Below are 22,277 nucleotides of genomic sequence, written 5' to 3' on the forward strand. Positions count from 1 at the left end.
GGTGTTAAACAAGTGTCCCAGCAATAGGTGTGTAGAAAGCAAAGGAAATCAGTAGTTCAATTTGTAAAATAAGGCCTTGTTATTTTTCTAGTAAAGAAAATAATACATATTTCCACTTCAGTATCTTGAGTAAATGGTAATTTATTTGTGGAGGATACCTTTACAAAAAGTAATTGCTCTAATAAACAGTAATGAATGGTGTGTTTATCTTAAAAGTTGCATGAACAGTTCCTGAGGGTGCTAGGGCCAGACTAAGGTCTAAGGGTTAATCTAAAACACAGTGCTTTAAGACCTGGTACTTAGTGTCAGGAGGAGTTCTTCAATATTTATTTAACATTCTTTCAGGGTTTCCATCCTATTTCTTTGGCATTTTATTGCTTGCTGATACAAATTATCCATGGTTCACTAATCAAATGAAAGTGAAACAGGCTTTGAGCAATGTATCTTTAGGGGATGCCCATACTAGACCCACAAACATTAAGTCTGTTTTTAAGCTTACAGTTCTATTTTAACACTTTCAAATGTCATGGTTCAGTTTTGAGGAATTATGGTCTTTTGCTGTGAGGGAAAAAAGCATTCAAATTATTTATTAAATTTCCAGAATTAGACTTCCTATTATGTACACCATTTTAACAGCTAATCTAAGTAATTCAGTTGTAGTTTCTGCCTCTTACTACATAAAGGAAAAGAGAAAAACTTTCCAGGTGCAGCTTCATCTAAACACAGATTATTGAATCAAAACTTCTGCTGCTCCCACCAGTCTCTATGTGTTTGTGGAGGAAAAAAGAGGTGGTATGTAAAGTCTAAAGCACTTGACCCAATATGTTGGTTTTACTTGGGTATTTGGTGGAGATGCAGAGGAATTTATATGTCCCTGAACACCCCACTGGTTCAGTCTCCAGACATTTACTTGTCCTTACCCTGCAAAAGGTCCAGTTCTGAAAATTCTTGAGCATGAGTTTATAGAAGTGATTGACTGAAGTTTGTCCTTAGCTATCCTGCTACGACTTCTTAGAGTCAATGGTCCATGGAAGAGGAAGATACAGTGCAGGTAGACCAGTGGTTTTTACCTCCCTTTCCTCCATGATGTGTAATTGCAGGTCACCTTTCCTCATGGTTCCTTACTTGTTCAGGAGTAATTAGGAGGCCTTGTTTATGAGCTGATCTTAGGACATACTTCAAAGTCACTCCGTGACAAGTGGACAAGTGTTCATATGTACTGAGCTCAAATACTCAGTCACCTGTTGTGACCAGGGCAGTTCAGAGTTTGGATATGTAGAATTGTGAAATTTGGGAAGTGCAAAGGTGTGCAGAAATTTGAAGGTCTTGTTAGAAAGTCAGGCCTCTGGTATCTTTTTGAATCTCCCAGTAAAAAGAAATCTATGATTCAGCAGACTTTTTAATGAAAGGCTAACTTTTATGAATTGGCAGCCTCAGTCTGCTCATATAACTGCTACACTTTTTTTCTGCATAAGAATTTCCCTTGCATACACAGCAGAAAAGCAAACAAACACAATTCTCTGTTATTTCCCTGAAAACCAAAGTCCTCTTTCCTAGCAAGATTAACTTGTTGACTAATCTTAGAACAAACACTTTATTTTAATCTATCATTGTTTTCTGCCTGTAGTTTTAGCAGAGGTTAGAAAAAGGCATTCATTCAAGTGATGGTGCATTTGTTTTTCCGAAATCACATCAGAAAATTAATGCTTTGCCAAAAAAAAAAAAAAAAGAAATACAGTATTTCTTTTAATACACCTATAAATAAAGTCTTAAAATCATGTTTTGGCCCAAATGGGGTGTTTGTAGCATAAGGTACAAGTCGTATAATTTCTACTATCTGAAAACTGCTTAAAAGCGCTCTCCTTCAGCCATGGCGTGTATTCCACACCTGAGGTGAAGTCACTCTGGTCTCTTCTTTGATGTAGAGCCATTGGAGTGCTGACTGCCAGTGTGTTTGTGCAATTCTGTTTGCTTATACAAAGAACTTATTTAAACTTCTCCACCCAAGAAATTCATGTTGATTTTGGATAATCCCTGGGCGTTTTTATTCTGTAAAATAAATAAATAAATCTTTCCGACTTGTGGTGCAGCCCAGCTCTTGCACATTTTGGACTGTTAGACATGTAGCATTTGTTTTGGGGAAACATGAAGTGACACGAGGCGTGGGCAATTTTATGTTTGTCCAGATGTCAAATAGGATGTCTATTTCAGTATTTCAGGGTTGTGTGACACTGGAGCTTCACCTGAGGAGTGTGGGGTTGGTCCATGGTGCAAGTTTTGCATGGAGATTACCAGACCCCACACTGCATGCTCATTCCCCAGTGTGGCTTCTCTAGGAATAGTGCCAAGGTGATTGGGTTTGGCAATGAACCACTATTTCAGAAGAAAAGGAAAGGTTGTACTAAACAGCTGAAACAGTTCTCTGGGGTCAGCCTTGGCTGTCAGGACTCACTGGCAGTCTCAGAGGGGTTCTCTGTGTGTGCAGCACAGGCCAGTAGCCAAGGGAATCAGAGCATCCTTGCTCTGAGTGTGTGAGCAGATGCACTGGGGGTGATTTGGCCCACAGTAGAATGAGTGTCCATGATCATCATCAATCACAACTGACCCATCCATCCAATTACAAATCACTTCTGCAGGCTCAACTCTCCCTAGCTCCCTTAAGGAAGCACTGGTGCACAGACTTGAATTGAGTGTTCTCAAGTCTGGACAAAAGCAAGGAGGTAAAAGCCATTGTTTTCACTTTATTCTGAATCCCCAGTCCTGTCCTTCCTCAGGGTTCTTGCTCTGGCAACACAGCTGTTCTGAACAGGCACGTTTCTACTGGGGCCAATAGCTTTGGATATGTTGGCCAGAATGTCTACACTGCTATTTATTAGGTAAATAAACATTAAATTAGGTATGTAATGTCTTAGCTAATTAACTGTATTTGTCTAACATAGTTAATCTAAACTTGGAAAGGATTGAGATGGGCTTAGACTGTCTCTGCTGTGCTATTTATTAATTTCATGGCAGCAGTCTTCAGCAGCTCTTTTAGCAGATGCTGAATTCGTATACGGAAAAGCCATTAACCTCGTGAGACTAAATAATACAAATAAAATTTGTCATCCTCCTTGGTATTTGGGGTCTTGTCAACCATGAAAAGTTCTCTACAAGATTTATACACCTACTTTTCCTTGTTTTCCCTTGCTTTAACTGGAAAATAAGCTGAAAACACTTATTTTCAATAATTGAAATGAAATGTAAAACATTAAAAGATGTGCTGATAAACTGAGATGGCAGGGCCTGAGTGAAACAATACAGAAATGACAGCAAATGATTACAAGGGACAATTGACTCACTCAGCTCAACTATGTTACCAACGCATATATATTGCAATATGTGTTGTAATATAACTTACTCTTAATATAACTTACACTTTCACTTGCTGCTCTTGCCAATGGGCCATCATGTTTCTAGTATGCTGGTGATTTTTGTGTTACATATACCTGTAATTAGACCTGGGATGTAGACCACCAATTCCTGCATGAGGCTGAGCTGCTGTGTAATTTAATGTAGGAAAGGCAGCTTTTGCTAAAAGTAGAAACTAAATTTAAAACCAGTGTTTTTGCCTTAGGCTTTTATTTAGGGTTTTGGAAAATAGAACAAACTCTTTGTTTTCCATTACATGCAGAAAGCCTAATAAACAAAATATTACTTCTCATCTAATTTTGCATTCCTTGAGTGTATTTTGCTAAATGCTTTTTTGTTTTGAATAAATTGCTCTAAATTATGCTGGGATATGACCATTGGTAGTTTTAGCAGAAATACTAGTTTAACTGAAGAACAACTTTGTTGGGACTTTGATGGTAATTATTTAAACTCAGAAAAGATCAGTCTTGAGCAATTATTTTGCTTCTAAAGGGTATGTTTCCTACAGATAATCAAAAAGGTGATGTAGTGGCAGCCCACTTGGGCTACAAATTAGTTCTGTCACTATCAACCTCCCAATAACTTCACTACAGCAGTGTTAGTAATCTTTAGTATTTGAGGTTACTGTCCAGTTGCCATGAAATTTACTGTGTATGAATTAAAGCACTGACAGCCATAATTTGATAAATGCTATTCACAGTCAAAGGCAGTTAACTCATAGTTACCTCTTTCCTCAAGCAGGTGCAGAACAATCTGAAACAGAACTATGATTCTGACTTTCTTGTACAGTCATTTCTCAATGCATTTCAGTCTTTTTAATGTATTTATCTTTACAATGTCTTTGCCTGATGGACCCTTTCTTCCACATCTATTTTTCACACAAGGGGACTGTAGCAGAGCTTGTCAGAAGACCCCAAGTGGGAAGTTCAGCACCTTACTGGGCCAGTTAGGGCTGTGTGTGCACTCTGTTAGCTGCTCCTGTGTTGTTAGAGGTGGGTGGATTTTGCCAGCAGCCTAGGAGCCATCTGTAGGGCCATGGCTCAGTAACTTGCTGGTCCCCACTGTGTGTCCAAACTATGCTGCCAGGAGGTTTAGCTTACTTCAGGCTAAAACTGCACTGCTAGTCAGCCTGTAAGGAGCGTAAAAGATCAGAGGTTTAATCTGTAGTGTGAAACTGAATCCTGAGATAATAGCAAAGATTTAAGAGATTAAGTGATGTTAGTACCACTCCATCTTGTCTAGATAATCTAGGGGCATTTATTCCTTCATTCTTTTTGTCTCTTTTCTATTACTCTTTTTAGTATTACTTTTTACAGTCATGTCAGTAGAGTAGTCCACCATAAAGTGGAGTGGTGTTTCCTTAACTTAGTGTTTAGTTTAGTGGATAAAGCACTTTTCTAGCAGATGAAAAAGCTGTGAACCCCCTTAGACTGGGGAACTTCAGATGCATGTCACCCTTGAAATAAGCAAGTTAAAGATGCCTGAATTGCTGCATATTTTTACAGACACCAGTTCAATTTGTCTTGTTGACTGGCCAGGAAGCAAGGAGCCAAATCCTCATCATGATGGATTGCCCAAGCTCCTTTAGAAAGTCCATGGCAAAGCAGGAATGAAATTGTACTGTAATCTAGAACTATGAAGCTCTAACTTGATTTTCCTCTTTGCAGCTGAATTGACAGTGAAAAGAACCTGCCTTAACAGGGATATTTTATGTAGGTGCTAATGTTCTGTGTTAACATCCAGGCATTTTCTCTTTTTCCTCATTCCATGGGACAGGACATTTTTGTGCATCTTTAACACAGGATATTTTTAATATCTGAAGGTTGCTAGTGCATGATGACACATATGGTACCTTGTCTTCTGTGGGGATGGACTAATTGCTGGGCAGTATTGCTGTTGTAGGTCCTGATCTCTCAGTGTAAAGTTGGATTGATTTAAGCTCATCCAATGTCCTGAGTTTGGTCTTGTTCTGAATGAAGGAGATGAAAATAGTGGATGATGTGTTATGAAATCTCCATGTGTTTACATACCTTGTGCTGGTTCCCAAGCTACACATAAGGCTTTACATCCTGTGCATGTGATTTTTCAGTCAGTATTTTCCAGTGGTGGTAACTGAAAATTAAATTTTTAGGTCTGGTGAAGTTTGGGGTTTTTTGTGTGTTTGGTTTATTTCAGGTTTTTTAAAATTAATACATGTTTTTAGTTCAGTGTTCTACAAAGAAGAGGGGCAAAAAAAAAAAAAAGAAAGACATGCCTGAAATTTTATTCACTGAACCAAAAGACTTCTTTTCTTTTATGTTTCAGACACAGATATTAAGGAGCTAGAGGATGTTTTTGGACTTAACGGCCAAGTAGAGCATAAGCTGAACTTCCTCAAAAAGAATGTATCAAAAGATATAAAGCTGGTACTGATTGCTCACTCTATTGGTTGCTACATCACCCTGGAGATGATGAAACGAGCATCAGAACTTCAGGTACATGAACCTTCTGGAGGGGGAGTTGCTTTATTAGCAAAGCAGTGCATGTGCTCAGCCTATGGCTAACGCCATGTATTTCCTGTGGAAACTCTATTCTGTTATACACAAACAAACAAAAAAGAAGGCTTGATCTAGTTACATATAATAAAACAGACTGATGTAATTCTGAGTCTGAATTTGGATCTTTAATGCCCTTGGAATATAAATAATTAATAATGGTGAGACATATATTTATGACTTCCTTGTTCTCATCTTTAAATAATTTATAAGCGAATCACTAGATATTTGCCAATTGCATAACATGTTACACCAAAATTTAAGAGTGATTGTGATTTTTATAGTGGTCTCTTATCTTGAGGCAAACAGATTGCTGGTTAGATGTGGGAAAATGTATGGGAATGAATAGTAATATAAATTATGAGGAGTACTACTATGAAATACACTGGTTTTAAAATTTAATACAAATATCACTGCTTCTGCAATTCAGTCTTGGTTTGTGTAACTCAATGGGAGTGAGAGCTGTAACTGCATGTTCTGTATATCTGAGCATTTTCCTTTGTCTCTGTGAAGCAGGGAAGAAGGCTGAAGCAGGACCATATCCTTGCCCTCTGCAAATGGCAAACTGTGCTCAGGACCAGCTGTCTGTTAGTGGCTGATAAATGGAGAATAGGGAGTTTTTATTCTTAAACATTCACTCTTGCTAAAATATTGCTTCTTCCTTTACTTTATAAAATCTTCAGTGGAAGGAAGTTCCATGTTAGTGGTGACATGAAGTCTGGGGTTAATATATGCGTGTGGTTAATACATGTAATGTATGTGGTTAATATATGCATATCCACTGCTTCATAACCATTTCCACCATTAACTTCTTCCTTTAAAGGTGAAAGGAACTAAAAATGAGAAACATGAGGATAAACTGACACAAAATATGTGCATTAATTTGTTCAAACATGCCAACTTTTTGGGAGTCAAAATCTTTAGTCTTTATTGCTCAAATGATTTTATCAGCTTTCAATTAAACTAAAAATTGTTGAGTAACACTTTTACACCTGGCTCACTGGATGCTGGCAGCTTTTTGTCAGTATTTTGAAACATAGGCATCTTTGGGACCCTCTTAGACCTCAGGGTGCACTGTGTGCATAAAGTTAATATATGGCAAGCTACATTTAAGATGCATTCAACAATAGAAAATATTTGTGTAAGCCAGAGTATTGTGCAATCTTTGTCCCTTTGCCAAAAATAAGTTAACTCTTAGGTTTTATAACATATGAAGTGTGATAATAAGAAACTTGTGTTTCCATCTCTGCCTTTATTTTTACTGGAATATTTGATTCCCACAAGATTTTGAGCACATGTGTATTTTAGTAGCTAGATCATTTGATTTTATATTTGTGTAGTTCTTGGTGATATTTTTTCATTATATGAATTTTGTGTTTGGTCTTTAAATTCTCTGCTTTGCTAAGAGCCTTTCATTATTTACAATTTATATTCTGAAATAGAAGTTAATTTGTTGCATTTTTTATTCAAATAATCCAGTAAACATTTATATTTGGAATGTATGTTTAGCAGATTTGATTTTTAGAATCACACAGTCATAGAATTGTTAAGTTTGGGAAAGATCTCTAAGATCATTGAGTGCAGTTGTTAATGCAGCACTGCTGTGTTCAGCACTAAACCATGTCCCCACAGTGCCACATCCACATACTACTTGAACACTTCCAGGATGGTGATTCAACCATTTCCCTGTGCAGTCTGCTCCAGTACCTGACCTTGCTTCACTGAAGAAATTTTGTTTCACAATTTAAAGCTCTTCTGTAATCCAACCACATACAGGCTAGATTGTCACTCCCTAAGCATGCATCAAAAGGAGAAAGTACATCCCCCTTCTCTCTCCTCCTTGGTTCCTCTCCAGCTGTCAGTTGTCACAGAATTACAGAATCATCAGGGTTGGAAGAGACTTTCAGGATCATCAAGTCCAGTCATCAACCCAGGAGCACTATATTCATCCCTAACCCATATCCCCAGGTGCCTTATCCAGTATGCCTTTTCAACACTTCCATAGACAGTGCCTCCACTACCTCCCAGGGCAATTTATTTCCATGTCTAACCACTCATTCAGTGCAAAAACAATTTCTGACAACTAATCTGAATCTCCCTTATGCCATTTCCTCGTATGTTTTCCTTTGAGACAGGGCAGAAGAGACTGACACCCATGTCACTGCAGCATCCTTTCAGTTGTAGAGGTCTCCCCTGAGCCTCCTCCAGACTGAAAAAAACAGCTCCTTCAGCCACTTTCTATAAGACTTGTCATCTAGACTCTTTACCAGCTTTATTGCTCTTCTTTGGACCTGAATGCTGCTGCTATCTAGGGCCCCTGTGCTCTGCAGTTAAATGAAGTACTGCATTTTTTCCCTTAAACTTGTGTGAAATAATGCTTTCCTCTTTAATTAAGAGAAATGAAATAGGAATTGCCAATTTATTCCAGCATGAATTCAGATTTGGAGCCCATCCCCATTTTCCCATTGATTCTCAGGGATGCTTCCATTGAGTGTTCTTTCAGGAGACCCATTAACACAAACTTAGTCTTAGGTTGGTGCCTTTAACCAAGTCTGATTAGTAGAGAAGGGCACACAGGTTGCATCCATACTTGTAACTAAGCGGGGCTATGGCACAGATTTTAGCACTGGCACAGTGATGCTTTAAACTTGTCTTTAAGTGACTCTGTGGCCCAAAGGAAGTAGCAACTCCCAGCAGCACCTTTGCATGGTTCTGGGCTTGGCTGAGGTCCAGGACCGTTTCCAGTAGTTGGTTTGGATGCTAGCATCCTCTTTGGAGGCAGGAGACTCATCCATGTGAGCACAGACCATCCCATGCCCTCCTGTTCAGTGAAAAGCTCCAGAATAGTTCCTGGCTGCTCTGTTTTCTGGCTCACAAAAAACCACAAACACTTTCCAGTTGTCATGGTGGGCTTCAAGTCTTAAGAACATTCACCTCTCCATGGGAAGTCGAGCATCCAGATTTTGCCAGACTGCTAAAAAATTCTGGCACTTGGAAGGAAAAAAATCAGCCTCACTTTGAGATGGAAAACTGCAGTAATGTACAGCTTCCTTGATACTTGCTCTTAACCTCATAATCTTCTTCGCTCTTTATTCAGACAACAGAACTGAAAAATGAAGCTCAGTGACAAAATTATTTTCTCAGTTGTTGGAACATGCATCTGACCCATAAATATGCTACATCCTCCAGGCATTCTATTCTAAAATGGAACTCCTTACTTGGAGGATTTCCTTGTACTTTACTGGCAACACTATTGAGTGTTTCCTAACACACTCCATTTGATCATTAATTTAATCAAAAATTGACAAGTTTCCTTGCTAGTGAAATTCAATCTCTTACAGCATTACTCTTTTATTTGCAGTGATGCTTTTGAAATGCTAACACCTTTGTGGTAGTAAATCAACTCTTGTTGGTGAGTACAATATCAATATTGCTCTTCCTGTAAAACACATTGAAGAGGATGAGTTTAAAACCTCTGAGTATTATCAATTTAAGCAAATTAAATTTCTGTAATATGTAAATCAAACCCATGCATTGCTACTGTGTCTCATGGTGTGAAGAAATATTGGGTATTGCTGGAATTTGTTGATTTCATAAATGATAGCTAAAACCACAGAACTTGGAATAGTTGTGCATAAAACAAGGAAACCCTGACACATCATTTCTGTGCACATACTGATTATTTAGTTTCAGTTGCTAAACACTTGATTGTGAGTATGGGAAGCACTTTCATAATGTTTGGAAAGAGAAAACAACCATGTTTTTAAATATGGATACTTAGGAAAACAAAGTTCTTTACTCTGGAACTACTGGAAATCTACAGGATCTGTGAGATTGTGAGATTGTAAGATTGAAGGAGGGGGATTATTTTAACAGTACAGGAACTACTAAGCATGTCTGACCTTTGAGATCGTAGGGAATCTTTTCAGCAGGATTAAAGGAAGGGGGAAAGAATATATGAAAGCAGTGACAGTCATTCAGTTTCTGTTTTGCTGAGATTAGAACCTAAATATGTCATCCAATACTCATGGTGTCACCATTACAGAAAACACCATGTGAAAGGATAGCAATGTAGCAGGTTGTGACTAGAAGTTCTTGTGTTTTGTGGAAAGAGAGAAAAGGTGAAAATATAACCAGTCATGAGAGAAAAAGGAATATAAATTTTTATTCCATATTTGAAAGTTTCATTTGATGTAATAACATCTGATTCCAATGTTGATTACCTAAATTAGATGTCATGGTACTTTAAACAGTCAGTTTATATAGCTGTTGTCTTGGTGAATTAACTTCTGATGGTCTCACTGTCTATAACAAAATATACTTAGCAAGGCATATTTTTAGCCACCTTGAATGCTCCTTTTCAACAGTAAGCTTATCTCAGATATTTTGAAAAGTACAGTGAGACTGCATAAAATAGCCAAATATTATAGAAATATCTATTGAGAGAGGGAGTAATAAATATATGTATTTCTTGTTAGTTGCAGGCCTAAAATAAAAAGTGAAAAAAATAAGCATAAAAATGGGTAAAAGACTTAGAGTAACACAAACTCAGTGACAATATTTGTAAAATTATTATACAGGGAGAGAAACAGATGGCTATGCTTAGCAGACTTCACAAGGGAATTGGTGTACGTTTCACATAAATGTGTATCTTGTGAAGAGAGCTATGATTTTCTAGGCCATGATATAAAACTAAACTGGGTCTGGTGTTGTTTTCTTCTTCAGTCCATCCATTCACATACATGAAATACATATTAAAAGAAACAGCAAATGGCATTGGGCTCATATACACCCACCTTCATCCCCCTTTGCATGTTGAGGAAGCAAGAAAAGACTTACTCTGATACAATTTTACACAGATTTAAACATCGATATAAATTCAGCTGCCTTCAGTGAGATGAGTGTGTTAGTTTAATTTTATGGGTGTTTTAAGTGGGTCTCTGAGTTGGATTGTTTTTATGAGACACAGAGAGAGATTTGGCAGTTCTATCAGTTCTTGATGTATCAAATCTTTGGAAGCATATACAAGGAAGCCCAGGCGGTCTGAGACAGCAATTGAAATAAAATTTGCTTTAGTTGACAGTTTACACATTACAGAGTCTGCAAAATCCACCTCAGAACTCTGGATAATGCTTTGGGCAGTATCAGTAATTCTGATGGAGCAGGCAGTAAAGCAGCAATAGGAACGTGGGGCATATGCAAACGTTCTGCAGCTCGCTCGCCTGGGAAAAGAGAGGGAGTGCAGATGATTTATTAAATCTAACCAAATAAAATAAATTATATATTGTAAGATACTTTATTAAATCTAACCAAATAAAATAAATAAGATACAAATAAAATAAAATAACCATCAAAGAAGTTGCTACAAAGATTTGTAGAAAGATTTTTTTTTCCTAAAAAAGAAAATATGAAAAAAATCTTCACATGAAAAGCTAAGGCAAATATAAAATATGCTCTCTGTTTGGGTGGGAGGCTGCAAAACAAGGAGATGGGTTCATGGCAAACAAAGGTTTTTAAGGGAAATAGTAACTTTTGACTGAGATACTCATAAAAAGCTTGGATTTAATATTTCAACAAACCTTGAAAACACCATCGGCAAAAGGCCGATAACTGCAGAATGAGGTTGAAAGTGTCAGCTCACCCAAGAGACTGCTAGCAGCCATTATTTTCACTGGCTTGATGACAGACCCTAACCCTGAGGGATCCAGTTATATTCTCTTCTACCTTTCCCCTTCAAAAAAAAGCTTTAAAAATATAAACTGTAAGAAAATGCAGCAGTCAACAGGCAGACGGCTCTTTTCTGTAACCCTCAATGGACACAGCCTTTGTCAGCAGGAGCAGGTACTGTCCATTGCCATGTGCTGTGTAGGTCTGCTGGAAATTACTTCACAGGCAAACAACCCCATCTTGTAATACAGCGAATAAAAATGTTAAGTGTCTCAAGGATGCAAAAAAATAAATTTAGGAAACTTAAAATGAAATGAGATAAACCCTGTTGAATGTGATACAGCTCCTAAGATGTGATGTGCCTGAGGGAGGTTTAAATTTTAACAGTTTGCCATGTGTATCCATAGTGTACCTTGTGTGGTTTTTGAAGTGGGTGAGGCAGGTAGGTGTCACCTGCTCTATCCTAGGTCTTTATGGGGAATAATGGATTAGATATACTTCAGTACTCTCCTGAGTCAAGAAGATTTGCTGTCCATAAGTGAAGATGAGATTGGTAAATAGCAGAGTGACGATTTTTGCAATTAAAAGACAGGCTTGACAAAATCAGCAACACTGGATCTGTCGGCTTGTAATTACCAAGCAGATGAATGATAGCTTCTGCTTTTAACACTGATCACATTTTAAGAGTGAGAATTCAGAGTTGATTGCAGCATTGCACTAAGATTTCCTTAGGATTTGGATCTTAAGCCTCTGATCAGAAGGCCTGAGAAAAGGCTTAATTCCCAAAATTTTCTGTGAAAAATTATGTTTTGTTAATATTGTTCACTGAAACGTCCAACTTCTCTCAACTTGTTTAATATATTGGCTTACTGCTCAGTTGAATATAGAAACAATATGAAAAGCAATATTTTGATCTGTGATGATTCAATGAAGTAAAACTTAAGAACAATCATTCTGATTTCAAGAGACTTGATTTTTTTTCATAACATTGTGTTTATTTCACTGCTAACGAAACATCTGATTTCAAGTGCATGTAGTCAAAATTCTAATACACCTATAAAAATTATTTTTTCTAGGAAGTTAAAAGACATTAAAGTAGCCAAATGTATAAACAGAAAAGAAAGAAAAATAAACTGAAAAGTGGAATCTATGATCATTCATCAGGAATCCAAAGTAAAACATGGGAATGAGGTGGAAATGAAGGACTAAAAATAAAAAGATGGTTAAAATGGTAAATGGCAGAATAACAGGATTTACTAAGTACTTTGAATTTTTACAGATTTGTTAATAAAATCTTGTTATTTTGAATCTCCAGTAATTAACTAACTGAAATGATTGTATAAAAATGAGGGAATTGAAAGCAAGAAGTGAGTTTCAAAAACAATTAGGATTTCTGTATTTCTGTTTTAAGAAGAGCTCAACTCAACACCCTTCTACAAGCCAGATTTCCAAAGAACATTTTATGCTGGGAGGTGAGATCTTTTGAAATTCTGCAGATGTGTGCACATAGCTCTTGAAAATCAGAGAGTCATCTCTTTGGAGAATTGGACCAAATGATTGGAATTCAGTATATGTTGCACGTAGCTTGAATTTTTTAAATGTTTTTATATGGCTGTTAATGTGCTTTTACAGAAGACAACAGAGCCAAAAATCTAGCAGTTCTCATGCTGTTTTAATAGTAGGTGAAGGAGAACATAGCCAGTTAGGACACTGAAGAGTTGTTCAGGAAAGGAGCAGGTGAAGGGATATTGTATTGTTTTTGAACATAGACTTTGCAAACATAGTTAACACTTTGAGCTCAGCTTTAGCTCTAGTAACCAATATCTGTTCCTAGAAGCTCTATGTTAAAATGGGATTTCACTGCCAATTGAGAGCCCTCAGCAAAGAAGCTAAGCTACTTTGTCAGCTCTTGCCTCATGTTATATGTGGTACAGTTGCTCAAGCCATGAGGAAGAACTTGGCTTGGAACTTTATAAAGGAAGTTACTGAAGATGAACAGGGTTGTAATTGCAAATATTTCCTTCTCTGCCATATTGTTCATTTGTTCATTGCACATGATTCATGGTGAAGCCTAGGGGTACTTCTGCTGCTTTGGTTCCTGCCCAAGAGTGGTGTGTCCTGTTTGAAGAGTTCACTGCAGGAGTGAAAGGAATCAGAAAAAGACACAAACTTCATACCAAACAGTTATAACATCTCTGAGCTTAGTTAGCACATCCATTGCATTGAAGGGCATTTTCAATACCCTGTGGAATTAAGTTTAGGCAAATACTGGAGATTTTTTTTTTCTGTATCACTTTAGTAGTTCATTGATTGCTGATTATTGTAGGGGAGTTTTTTCCAATGACACTATTGATCTTTTCAGATACCTGAGGATGTGTTCCATGACCATAAGGCTCTCTTTAAGGAACTAAACCAAGCCCTAGATTTCTTCTTAGGAATCCCCATCTATACTCTTAGGACTTAAGCTATCTTCAAATTAAGTGTAATAGAAGTCCTCTTCCTTTTCTATTTGTTTCAATGTGTAAGTGTTTGAATACTTAATTTCTGGTGTTTGGATGCAAGTCTACTTATCTGTGGCATTTTGTGAAAAAAAACTCATTGGAGTTTACTCTTTTATGTGGAATTGAGTGTTAAGTATACATTTTAGCACAAGCTCAGGAAGGACAATGTGTTTAATTAACTTATTACCTTTGAAGTCCTGTAAGAAAGTTGAATTTATGTTAATGAAAATATGTTTTTAATAACTTTGTTACAACATTTTTAGTCACTGGAAAATTTAAGAACATTCCGCTCCATTTCAAATTCCAAAACAAAGCATAGTTTTGTATAAGGAGCAGAATTTACTGAGTCCTAATTGTTCTTGAAAACACTGAATTTCTGCTCCTCTGTTTTAAAACAGTAGTATGACTACTGCAAGTGTATTTTACTGAAATGGAAGGTACAAACCCCAGTTCTCAATAAATATAATTTAAATTGTGACCTTTAAATTTAATTGTGACCTTTAATGGCAGCTGGCATGGCTCAGACTTTTTACCTGCAAATGGCAATTGAAAGATACTCTGCAAATTCTTGTTTTCAGTTCCACTAAAACCCTTACTTACCTGATGACCAGTTTTATTTGTGTGATAAATTAGATATGATAATTTTTCTCTCTTAGCAGATTCCTGCATATATTCAATTTGTTATAATAATTAAGGCTAGCAGTAGTCTCTAGTATTGCTAAGGAAGGAATTTTCTATTTTTCCCTTACTATTTAAAATCCTAACAGTTCTGGAAAGATGAAAGCAAGGATGGAAAAATGAGCTGAGAGAATTCCTAACTCCCTTCTCTCTCTTTTTACCTTCTTCTGATACCCTGACAAGAATTTGGGATATAAGTTCTCTCTCAAACCTCAAATATTCATGGTTTCTTTTCATTCTCTGACAAAAATATGAACTTCTGCTTAGTGTATACTTCCTGACTCACTCATCCTGTTTTTCACTGATATCACAAGGCAGAGCCTTACTGTTCTTCTTTCTCTGGGGTACATCATTAAGCCACTAAGTGACTTTAATTAGTTTAAATGGTAGGGGCCTGAACTCCTTCCAATATTCAATACCAGTTTAGCTTGTCTAACTCCTAACCCTTTGAGCTGAGAAAGACTATGAATCTGGTTTGACTGGATGCCTTTTTGAGGGCTGACTTAAGTGAGTGGTAAAATGAACCGCTTCCAAATGTCATGAGTGGAGCACTTAAAAATACAAGTCCAGGGATCTCAAGGCACTGATGGAAAATCATGGCCTTTCCTTTTCATCAGCAGAATGAGATTATAATTGTAAAGCTGGTTTCTCATTTACTTTGTTCAGCTCCATTTCCTTAAACTGAATGGATTGTCACTGAGATTTATTGGTAGGTATGGCTGTACATCTATGGCTGTGAAAGCAGTTGGTTCAAGACAACACAAAGTCTGATTCTTAATGTTTTCTTTTGGTTGAGCCACCTCTTCACTTTGCTGGTGCATCCTAAGTGGTAGATGTGCCAGAGCATGTGTACAAAGGTCACATTTGCCAGTCCCTGTGCCATAAGGGTACCTGTAGATGCAATGTGGTGATCTCACGGGAGTGCTACACTGAAAAAAACCCCACCCTGTTCTTCCAAAATGAAAACGGAAAGAATTTCTGCTGGAAAGTGGCAGCTGCATTCTGACATTCATGTAATGGGAGCAACTGAAAGCTTTATGGCGTGTAACTGTGACACTGCATTCCAACATAAGCTTCTCCCTGCCCTTCTTCCAACCAATAAACTATTCTTCCTCTCTTCTCACTCTCACCCCTCCTAATCTTCTTCTGTTTATATGCTTTAATCATAATAGCAACAAATCCATCCCTGCTGGTATTATCACACCGTTGCAAATTTTGGCTGTCTCCTTTGGCACTTCCCTTGTAGATGGAATGACATTGCCCACTTTGATGGGGCTTAATTCTCTATGTAAAATACTGCCCTGTCAATGAATATTTTCTCTATTAAACTATTTTCAGTCCAACAATAAGATACAGATTTTTGGGAGAACAGTTTTTTCATTATTACCTTAACCCATAAAGAGGCTATTTTTTTTTAATTCAAACATTTTGGGCAAGTTTTCAGTTACCCAAATATTTGTAGTACAGAGTAATTTGCATTTCAGCCCTGTGAGACTTATAAATGTAATGAACAGTCTGTGTGTTTAATATTTTTTATATTTTTAATAATTTGCAAATAGTTCAGTACGTAGAGCTGACCTGTTGAAAAATAGTTTGCAGTGTCTGTAGAGAATACTTCTGAGACTTTTGTGTATTTAACAGATTCTGAGCTTCAGCTGGAAAAATTCTAGGAGTACTTCTTACTGGAAAATATTTCAAGTAATGTGAAGCAACAGATAGTTTTTTCCTGTGCCATGACCCAGTTGTAAGGTGAGGTATGGAAAGTCCCTCTCCTATTGCTATAAAACAGGTTTCAGCATTGGAAGTAAAGTACACAGAAAATATTGATACCTGCTGAAAGGTATGATTGAAAGTGTGTTTATTTCAAAGGAAATTGTCAAACGTCTCAATTTACTTGTCAGTCCAAGAGATTAATCTCTAACTACCGTGATCAGTGTTTTATGGTAGCCGTGGTCCTCATCTGACTATCCAAGAATAGATAAGATAGTCTTGGTTTCTAGAGCTGGGAATATTGTGTCTTTTGTCATATCTACATGGAGTGTAGGCTGTCACATTTCATATCTGGGAAATGATCCTTTGATCAGAATTTATTCCTGGGGCAGAATTAAGACATATTAAATTTTTGAAAATTTTGCCACTAGTTTCAACAGGAGCAATATCACACACCCACCTGTACTGTAGGTGCAGTCACAGAGCAGCAGGAGTACTCACAGGCACATTGGGCACAGTCTCATTAGGGCTCTTCTTTTTGGTTACTGTGTTTGTGATCACTGTTGTCAAAGATGATTTCTTACTCTCAGCAGCTGTAGCTGGATACTGCTGAGATTTCCATGCCTCTCACTTATCCTCAGTTACCTTTGTCCCATTCCAGTTCTTTTGTAATTAAACTCTGCAGAGCAACTTCTACTATTCTCCTAATAATACAGCACAAAGTTAATACTGTGGAAGCCTGATGGTGACTTGTGTTTTAGCAGGACTCTTCATATGGAGAGTCCAATGAGTTTGGATGCAGGACCCCAGTGCATAAGGCTCAGAATCAAATTTATGCTAAGTCAGTGGAAAGTGGCCTTAAAGTAGACATAAATTTAATCACACCTCACCTTGGTGCAAATGACACTCAGATCCACATACCTAAGGATGTAATCATTGTACCCAGCACTGTATTTGTCATTACACTGGAGATCATGGTTTGAAATACAAATACATTAATAAAAATGCTGGTCCTTTAATTTTGTTTCCATCCAAGTGGAACTGCCAGGAAGCACTGGAGGCTTGGGGTCTTATAGGTGTACTTCAAATAAAATTGGATAATGTATGTTAAATAAAAAAGGTGCCAGGACATGGAAAAACCATGTGATCACTGTAGAGTATTTTAAACAGATGCAAATTTTACCTGCTATATATATCATCAGGTAGAAGCTAAAAGAAAGTAGTAAAAAAATAAGCAAAAGTTTTAATCCATTTGAAAAAATGTGTGGATTATAAATATTTTAAAATAGTTGGTCAAATTCAGATGTTGAAGGAGGTATCATTTATATTATAATATTTGATATATTGAATGTAAGAAACAATAAGTTAAATAACATAAAAATTCAGTTTGTTGTGCTCCATTGTAAAGGAAGGTACCAAAAAGGAAGATACCAAAAAACCTTATGGTCAGGAAATACGAACCAGCTTACACAAAAAGGAAGTTTCCCTTAAATTTACTTCACTGTTTCTTAGCTTACATTTCTGCCATTTGCAAATAGTGACTTTGTCTGATATCACTGAGGTCAGTATTGTTCATACAACTTAATTCTCTTAAAAAAAATCCAAATACAACCTTACATTTTGCATCAGTTGGTGCCATTATAGAACATTGTGAAATTATGAGAACTAAGTTATGCCCAGTTTCACAAGATGGGTCACAGATGCCCTGTATCTTTCATTATCTTGTATCTTGAAGGAAGTTAATGCTATTGAAATGCTTGGAAACAACATACTTCTGAGGTTTTCAGGAAGATTTATATGTATGTTTTTTTCTTAGAGAAACCTCCCAGGAAGTATTTATATCTATATACACTGTTTCCTGAAGAGCTGATATAGCTGATACTTCTTGCATAGGTCCAGACAGGAATGGCTAAAACCATGGGATATGTGGTTATATAAATTTGTGTTGTCCTGAAGCCAGCCTATTGTAGTCTCTGGAGTTCTCTCTTTTATAAATCAGGAGAATAGAGACCTGTCTAAGTTGATCACCTCCCTTAAGGTCAGTAATAGTAATGAAGTTTTTTAAAGGTGAGAGGGGTCTGCATGGGCTGTACCTATGATCAAACAGAAACAAGAATGGTTTCCTCCTCAAGCTGAATTGAATATCCCAATCTATTAGAGTATGCTATAAGTAATTTTAACTATAAAGACACAAAGTTAATTCTGAAAAAAGGAGAGTGCATCAGACACCAAGAGGCAAAGACATCCTTAACATCAAAGGTAAATGGAAAACAGCACTTGGACTGGAAACAGCCCTTGTCTCACAGCCAGCCTGAGCTTAGGTTGTGAGTAGTTAATGGAAAAGACTGTAAAGAAAGCTAAGAGAGTACATCTCTTATTGTGGCTGTAGATGTGCACTATACAGATATTGTAAATATCATATATATATATGTTTGTGAAGTTTAATTATTATTCTTATTATACCTAAGATATTCATGGACTTTTCCATAGTCCACCAAGTATTTTTTGTCCTGATGTTAAGTATAGCTTCTTGTCCTCATCATCAGATGATGCCCTCATCTGCCTTCCTTGGAAGCAGTAAAAAATGACCACAGGTAGAGAGGATATGCAGTGTTCCCTGTAGCACTGTAAACCTTGTTTACATGCTCACAGTAAAATTCATTGAGTATTTGAAATCACATAGGAATTCTCCACCAACACTGATTTCTGTGTTTTGTTTTGGTAGCATTTTCTCTAGGCTGAAAAAAAAACCCCTTTCCTGGTCTTTTAAAAATATTTTAATTTAATGAGTTCCATATTAGAAAAGGGGGCCCATGAGAGTGATAGTGTTGTGAGTCTGCCATCTTCTCATCCTATGCTGTATCATCAGTTTTGGGGGTTTGGATCTTTTTCCAAAGCATCATAAAATATGTCATTGAGTACTGGAGAATTTCTTACAGCTTGATGGGAAGGAAATACAGAATGGTTGTCAACTGGGTTTAATGATCAATCTTGTGCTGGAGTGCTGAAAAGTTCATCTTATTAACAGAATATGTTGAATTATAAGTATTTTTTTCCATGGTGTTCTCAACTTCACTTTTTTTCTGATTTTTTCTCTTTTTTTGGAGGAAGCGTGAAAGCTTTAGGAATAATGTGTGATTGGTTTTCTCCTCCTGAAAGGATATATTTCTTTCCGGAGCATAACGCTGCAGACATTCTGCCAGCTTGCTGTGTAACTGAAACATAAATACATTTTTAATTTTTGAATGTGTTAAACATTTACAAGAAAGAAGGAATAGTGGGGGAAAAACCCTCACTTTTTAAGTGAGCACATTTGCTTTTCATCATTCATTTAGTCAACATCTGTAATATGCAGTCCCAGGGCAATGCACTTGCATGAGAAAAGTTGAATATATAAGTAACATCATCAGGCTTTATATTAACTAGTTTTTTACAGTTCCCTGACACAATGTTCTGGTTTGGGAAGTCCAGGCTGTACATCCATGTAAGGGGGCATTTCTCTTTCTTGCACCATTCCTGCTGGTTCAACAGTTCAAAAGCTGGGACACTACACCTTGATGCAGCATAAAAATTTGTGTCAATGCAGACTCCTGATACCTGCTTTAGCATTTTAGATTTTTCATTTCTTTCCATCACATTTACTTATGTCACTTGTTCCACCCATAATATTATTGAGTATCCTTTGCATTTATAACCCTTAAAATCTTGTGTAGGTATGATTCTCCACCCCATTACCTTTTTGCTCCCATTTTGCCATACAATTAATGGGGTTTTTTTCTCTAAATGTAACCTCTTCCAGAAATTTTATCATCCAAGCCCCTTGTTAATTTTAGGCTGTATTTGTGGCTCACTCTTGGTTGAAATCTTTCCATTTAGGATGTAGAGCACAGGATGCAATCTGCATTATCTCCCAGAGGCAGAGCTTCCTCTGGCATTTGTGATGTGTTTCCTCACTGTGTCTAATATGGAGTTGCAGAGCTTCTCTCTTGTTTGCTTTCTGCACCATATCATATTGCAAACTTGCATCTCCCACTTGTCTTTATCACTGCATTACTTGCCAAGATTTTTGCTACTCATTCATGCTTTAGATTATTTTTACTTAGTGTATTTAAAAATAGTAGTAGCTTCTGAGTTTGTTCTGTGAGCTGAATAATTAAAATACCAAATTTAACTTAACCTCATTATTACACCACTGCTTTCCAGTTCAGGAGTGGGGTGAAGGTGGGTGTTGTTTTGGGGCTGTTGTCGGTGGGCAGGTATTTTCTGAACTTCTGCTTAGGAAAACTGCCTTAAACATCATAAAACAGACACCCAAATTAGATCTCAGAAAGGTGGCTTGGCATGTACTGAAGCACCATATCCATGTAAACTGCAGTCTAGCTACAAGAGGTAGTGACAGTCAGTATGAAATACCTCTAGCTTCTTGCCTTATACTGCCTATCTGCAATTCGAAGATCAGATCTTCAGATATTCACCTGATATCATAGTTACTGCATGTTTTCAGTTTTTACAAAAGTTATACATTCTGGTCTTCTTTCATTGCCATGTTAAGGGGCACCAGTGTATTTACAGTGTTTTTAGTACTAGAGATCATACACTGCTGTGGATGGGCCTCTTTAGAGAACACTTGCTCAGATGCTGCTTAATGGTAGCATTTTGTTTCCAAAATATTGTTTAGAAGTGTGCCCTGCTGCTTCTCCCTGGAGGAGGGGTCTCATTTGGTTCTATCTGATGAAGCTCCTAGTTAGAAGTTGTAGGTCCTCTGTAATTAGTGGGAAGCAGATAATTCTACTAGAAAGTGTTTTTAGATCACTTGATATTTTTTGAGGATCTGTCCATGACAGACTTCAGTTGGGAGTCTTTGGTGATTTAACTCCTATCTCAGGCACCTCAGTTTAGAACCAGTAGTGAACTTTGATAACACTGAACTAAGATGGACTCTGAAAGGGTGAAGGTTTATTCTCAGTTATTTTCCCACCATTTCATGGTGCAATTTCAGCAGATACCTTTAACATCTGTGTTTGTAAATGCATACACAGTTAGTGATGGGCTGTTCTTTCTTTGCTGAGCATCTGATGAATGATCCCTTGATAACAGAGGGGAGATCTTTATATCCTTGCCAAGGTTGCCCCACAGTGTGTTTAGAATCTCATGCAGACAAAACCAATGATTAAATATCACTGAAAAGGTTAAGGTATTTCTGACTAATTGAGGTAAATATGCTAAACATTGTATTTAATTTTTTTTTAATAAAACATACCAGGGCCCACCCTGTGGCTCCTGTTAGCAAGTGGCTAATACAGCTTAGATTCCAGCCATGAATATTCCGAGACCCAAACTTGATTGCTTCACAGATGTCCTGTATTTAGAAGAATCCCTGGTCTACACTGTTTTTTAACCTGTGCCCAGATGTCCTGCTGGCTTTGGCCAGAATCCTGCCAGAGAACATACTAAAAAGTGTTGGTCTTAGAGCCTGGGCCCTAGCCTGGTTTCACTTACCAGTACTGAGGTTATGATGCAGACAGGAAAACATGGGTTTTATCACATGTTAGGAGATAACATTTTTTTGTGCTGTTTTGTGTTAGGAGATAACATTTTTTCACCTCTTTCTATTTACAGAAGACATACAAGGGGAAAAAACCATGCTAGCTAGTGAATAAGAAGTGCCTCTGCTCTGATAAAGCTCAGGTTATTGCTGTACTGACAAAGAGAAGTGTTTGTTATACTGCTGTTCTGGCACAGCTCAGCTGCTCTCTGCATGTATGCATGCTTTACTGTA

General features: G+C 37.2%; 1 protein-coding gene across 1 annotated transcript in view; it reads left to right on the forward strand.

Annotated features, from left to right (window-relative positions):
* LDAH (lipid droplet associated hydrolase) overlaps positions 1-22,277 on the forward strand; it is a 113,763-nt gene that overhangs the window by 42,827 nt on the left and 48,659 nt on the right. The window contains exon 4 of the mRNA XM_059469130.1: positions 5,713-5,882. Coding sequence (XP_059325113.1) covers positions 5,713-5,882 — 170 coding nt within the window. The remainder of the gene's footprint in view (positions 1-5,712; positions 5,883-22,277) is intronic.

This window comes from Ammospiza nelsoni, chromosome 3 (assembly GCF_027579445.1).
Source record: "Ammospiza nelsoni isolate bAmmNel1 chromosome 3, bAmmNel1.pri, whole genome shotgun sequence".
Classification (NCBI taxonomy): Eukaryota; Metazoa; Chordata; class Aves; order Passeriformes; family Passerellidae; genus Ammospiza; species Ammospiza nelsoni.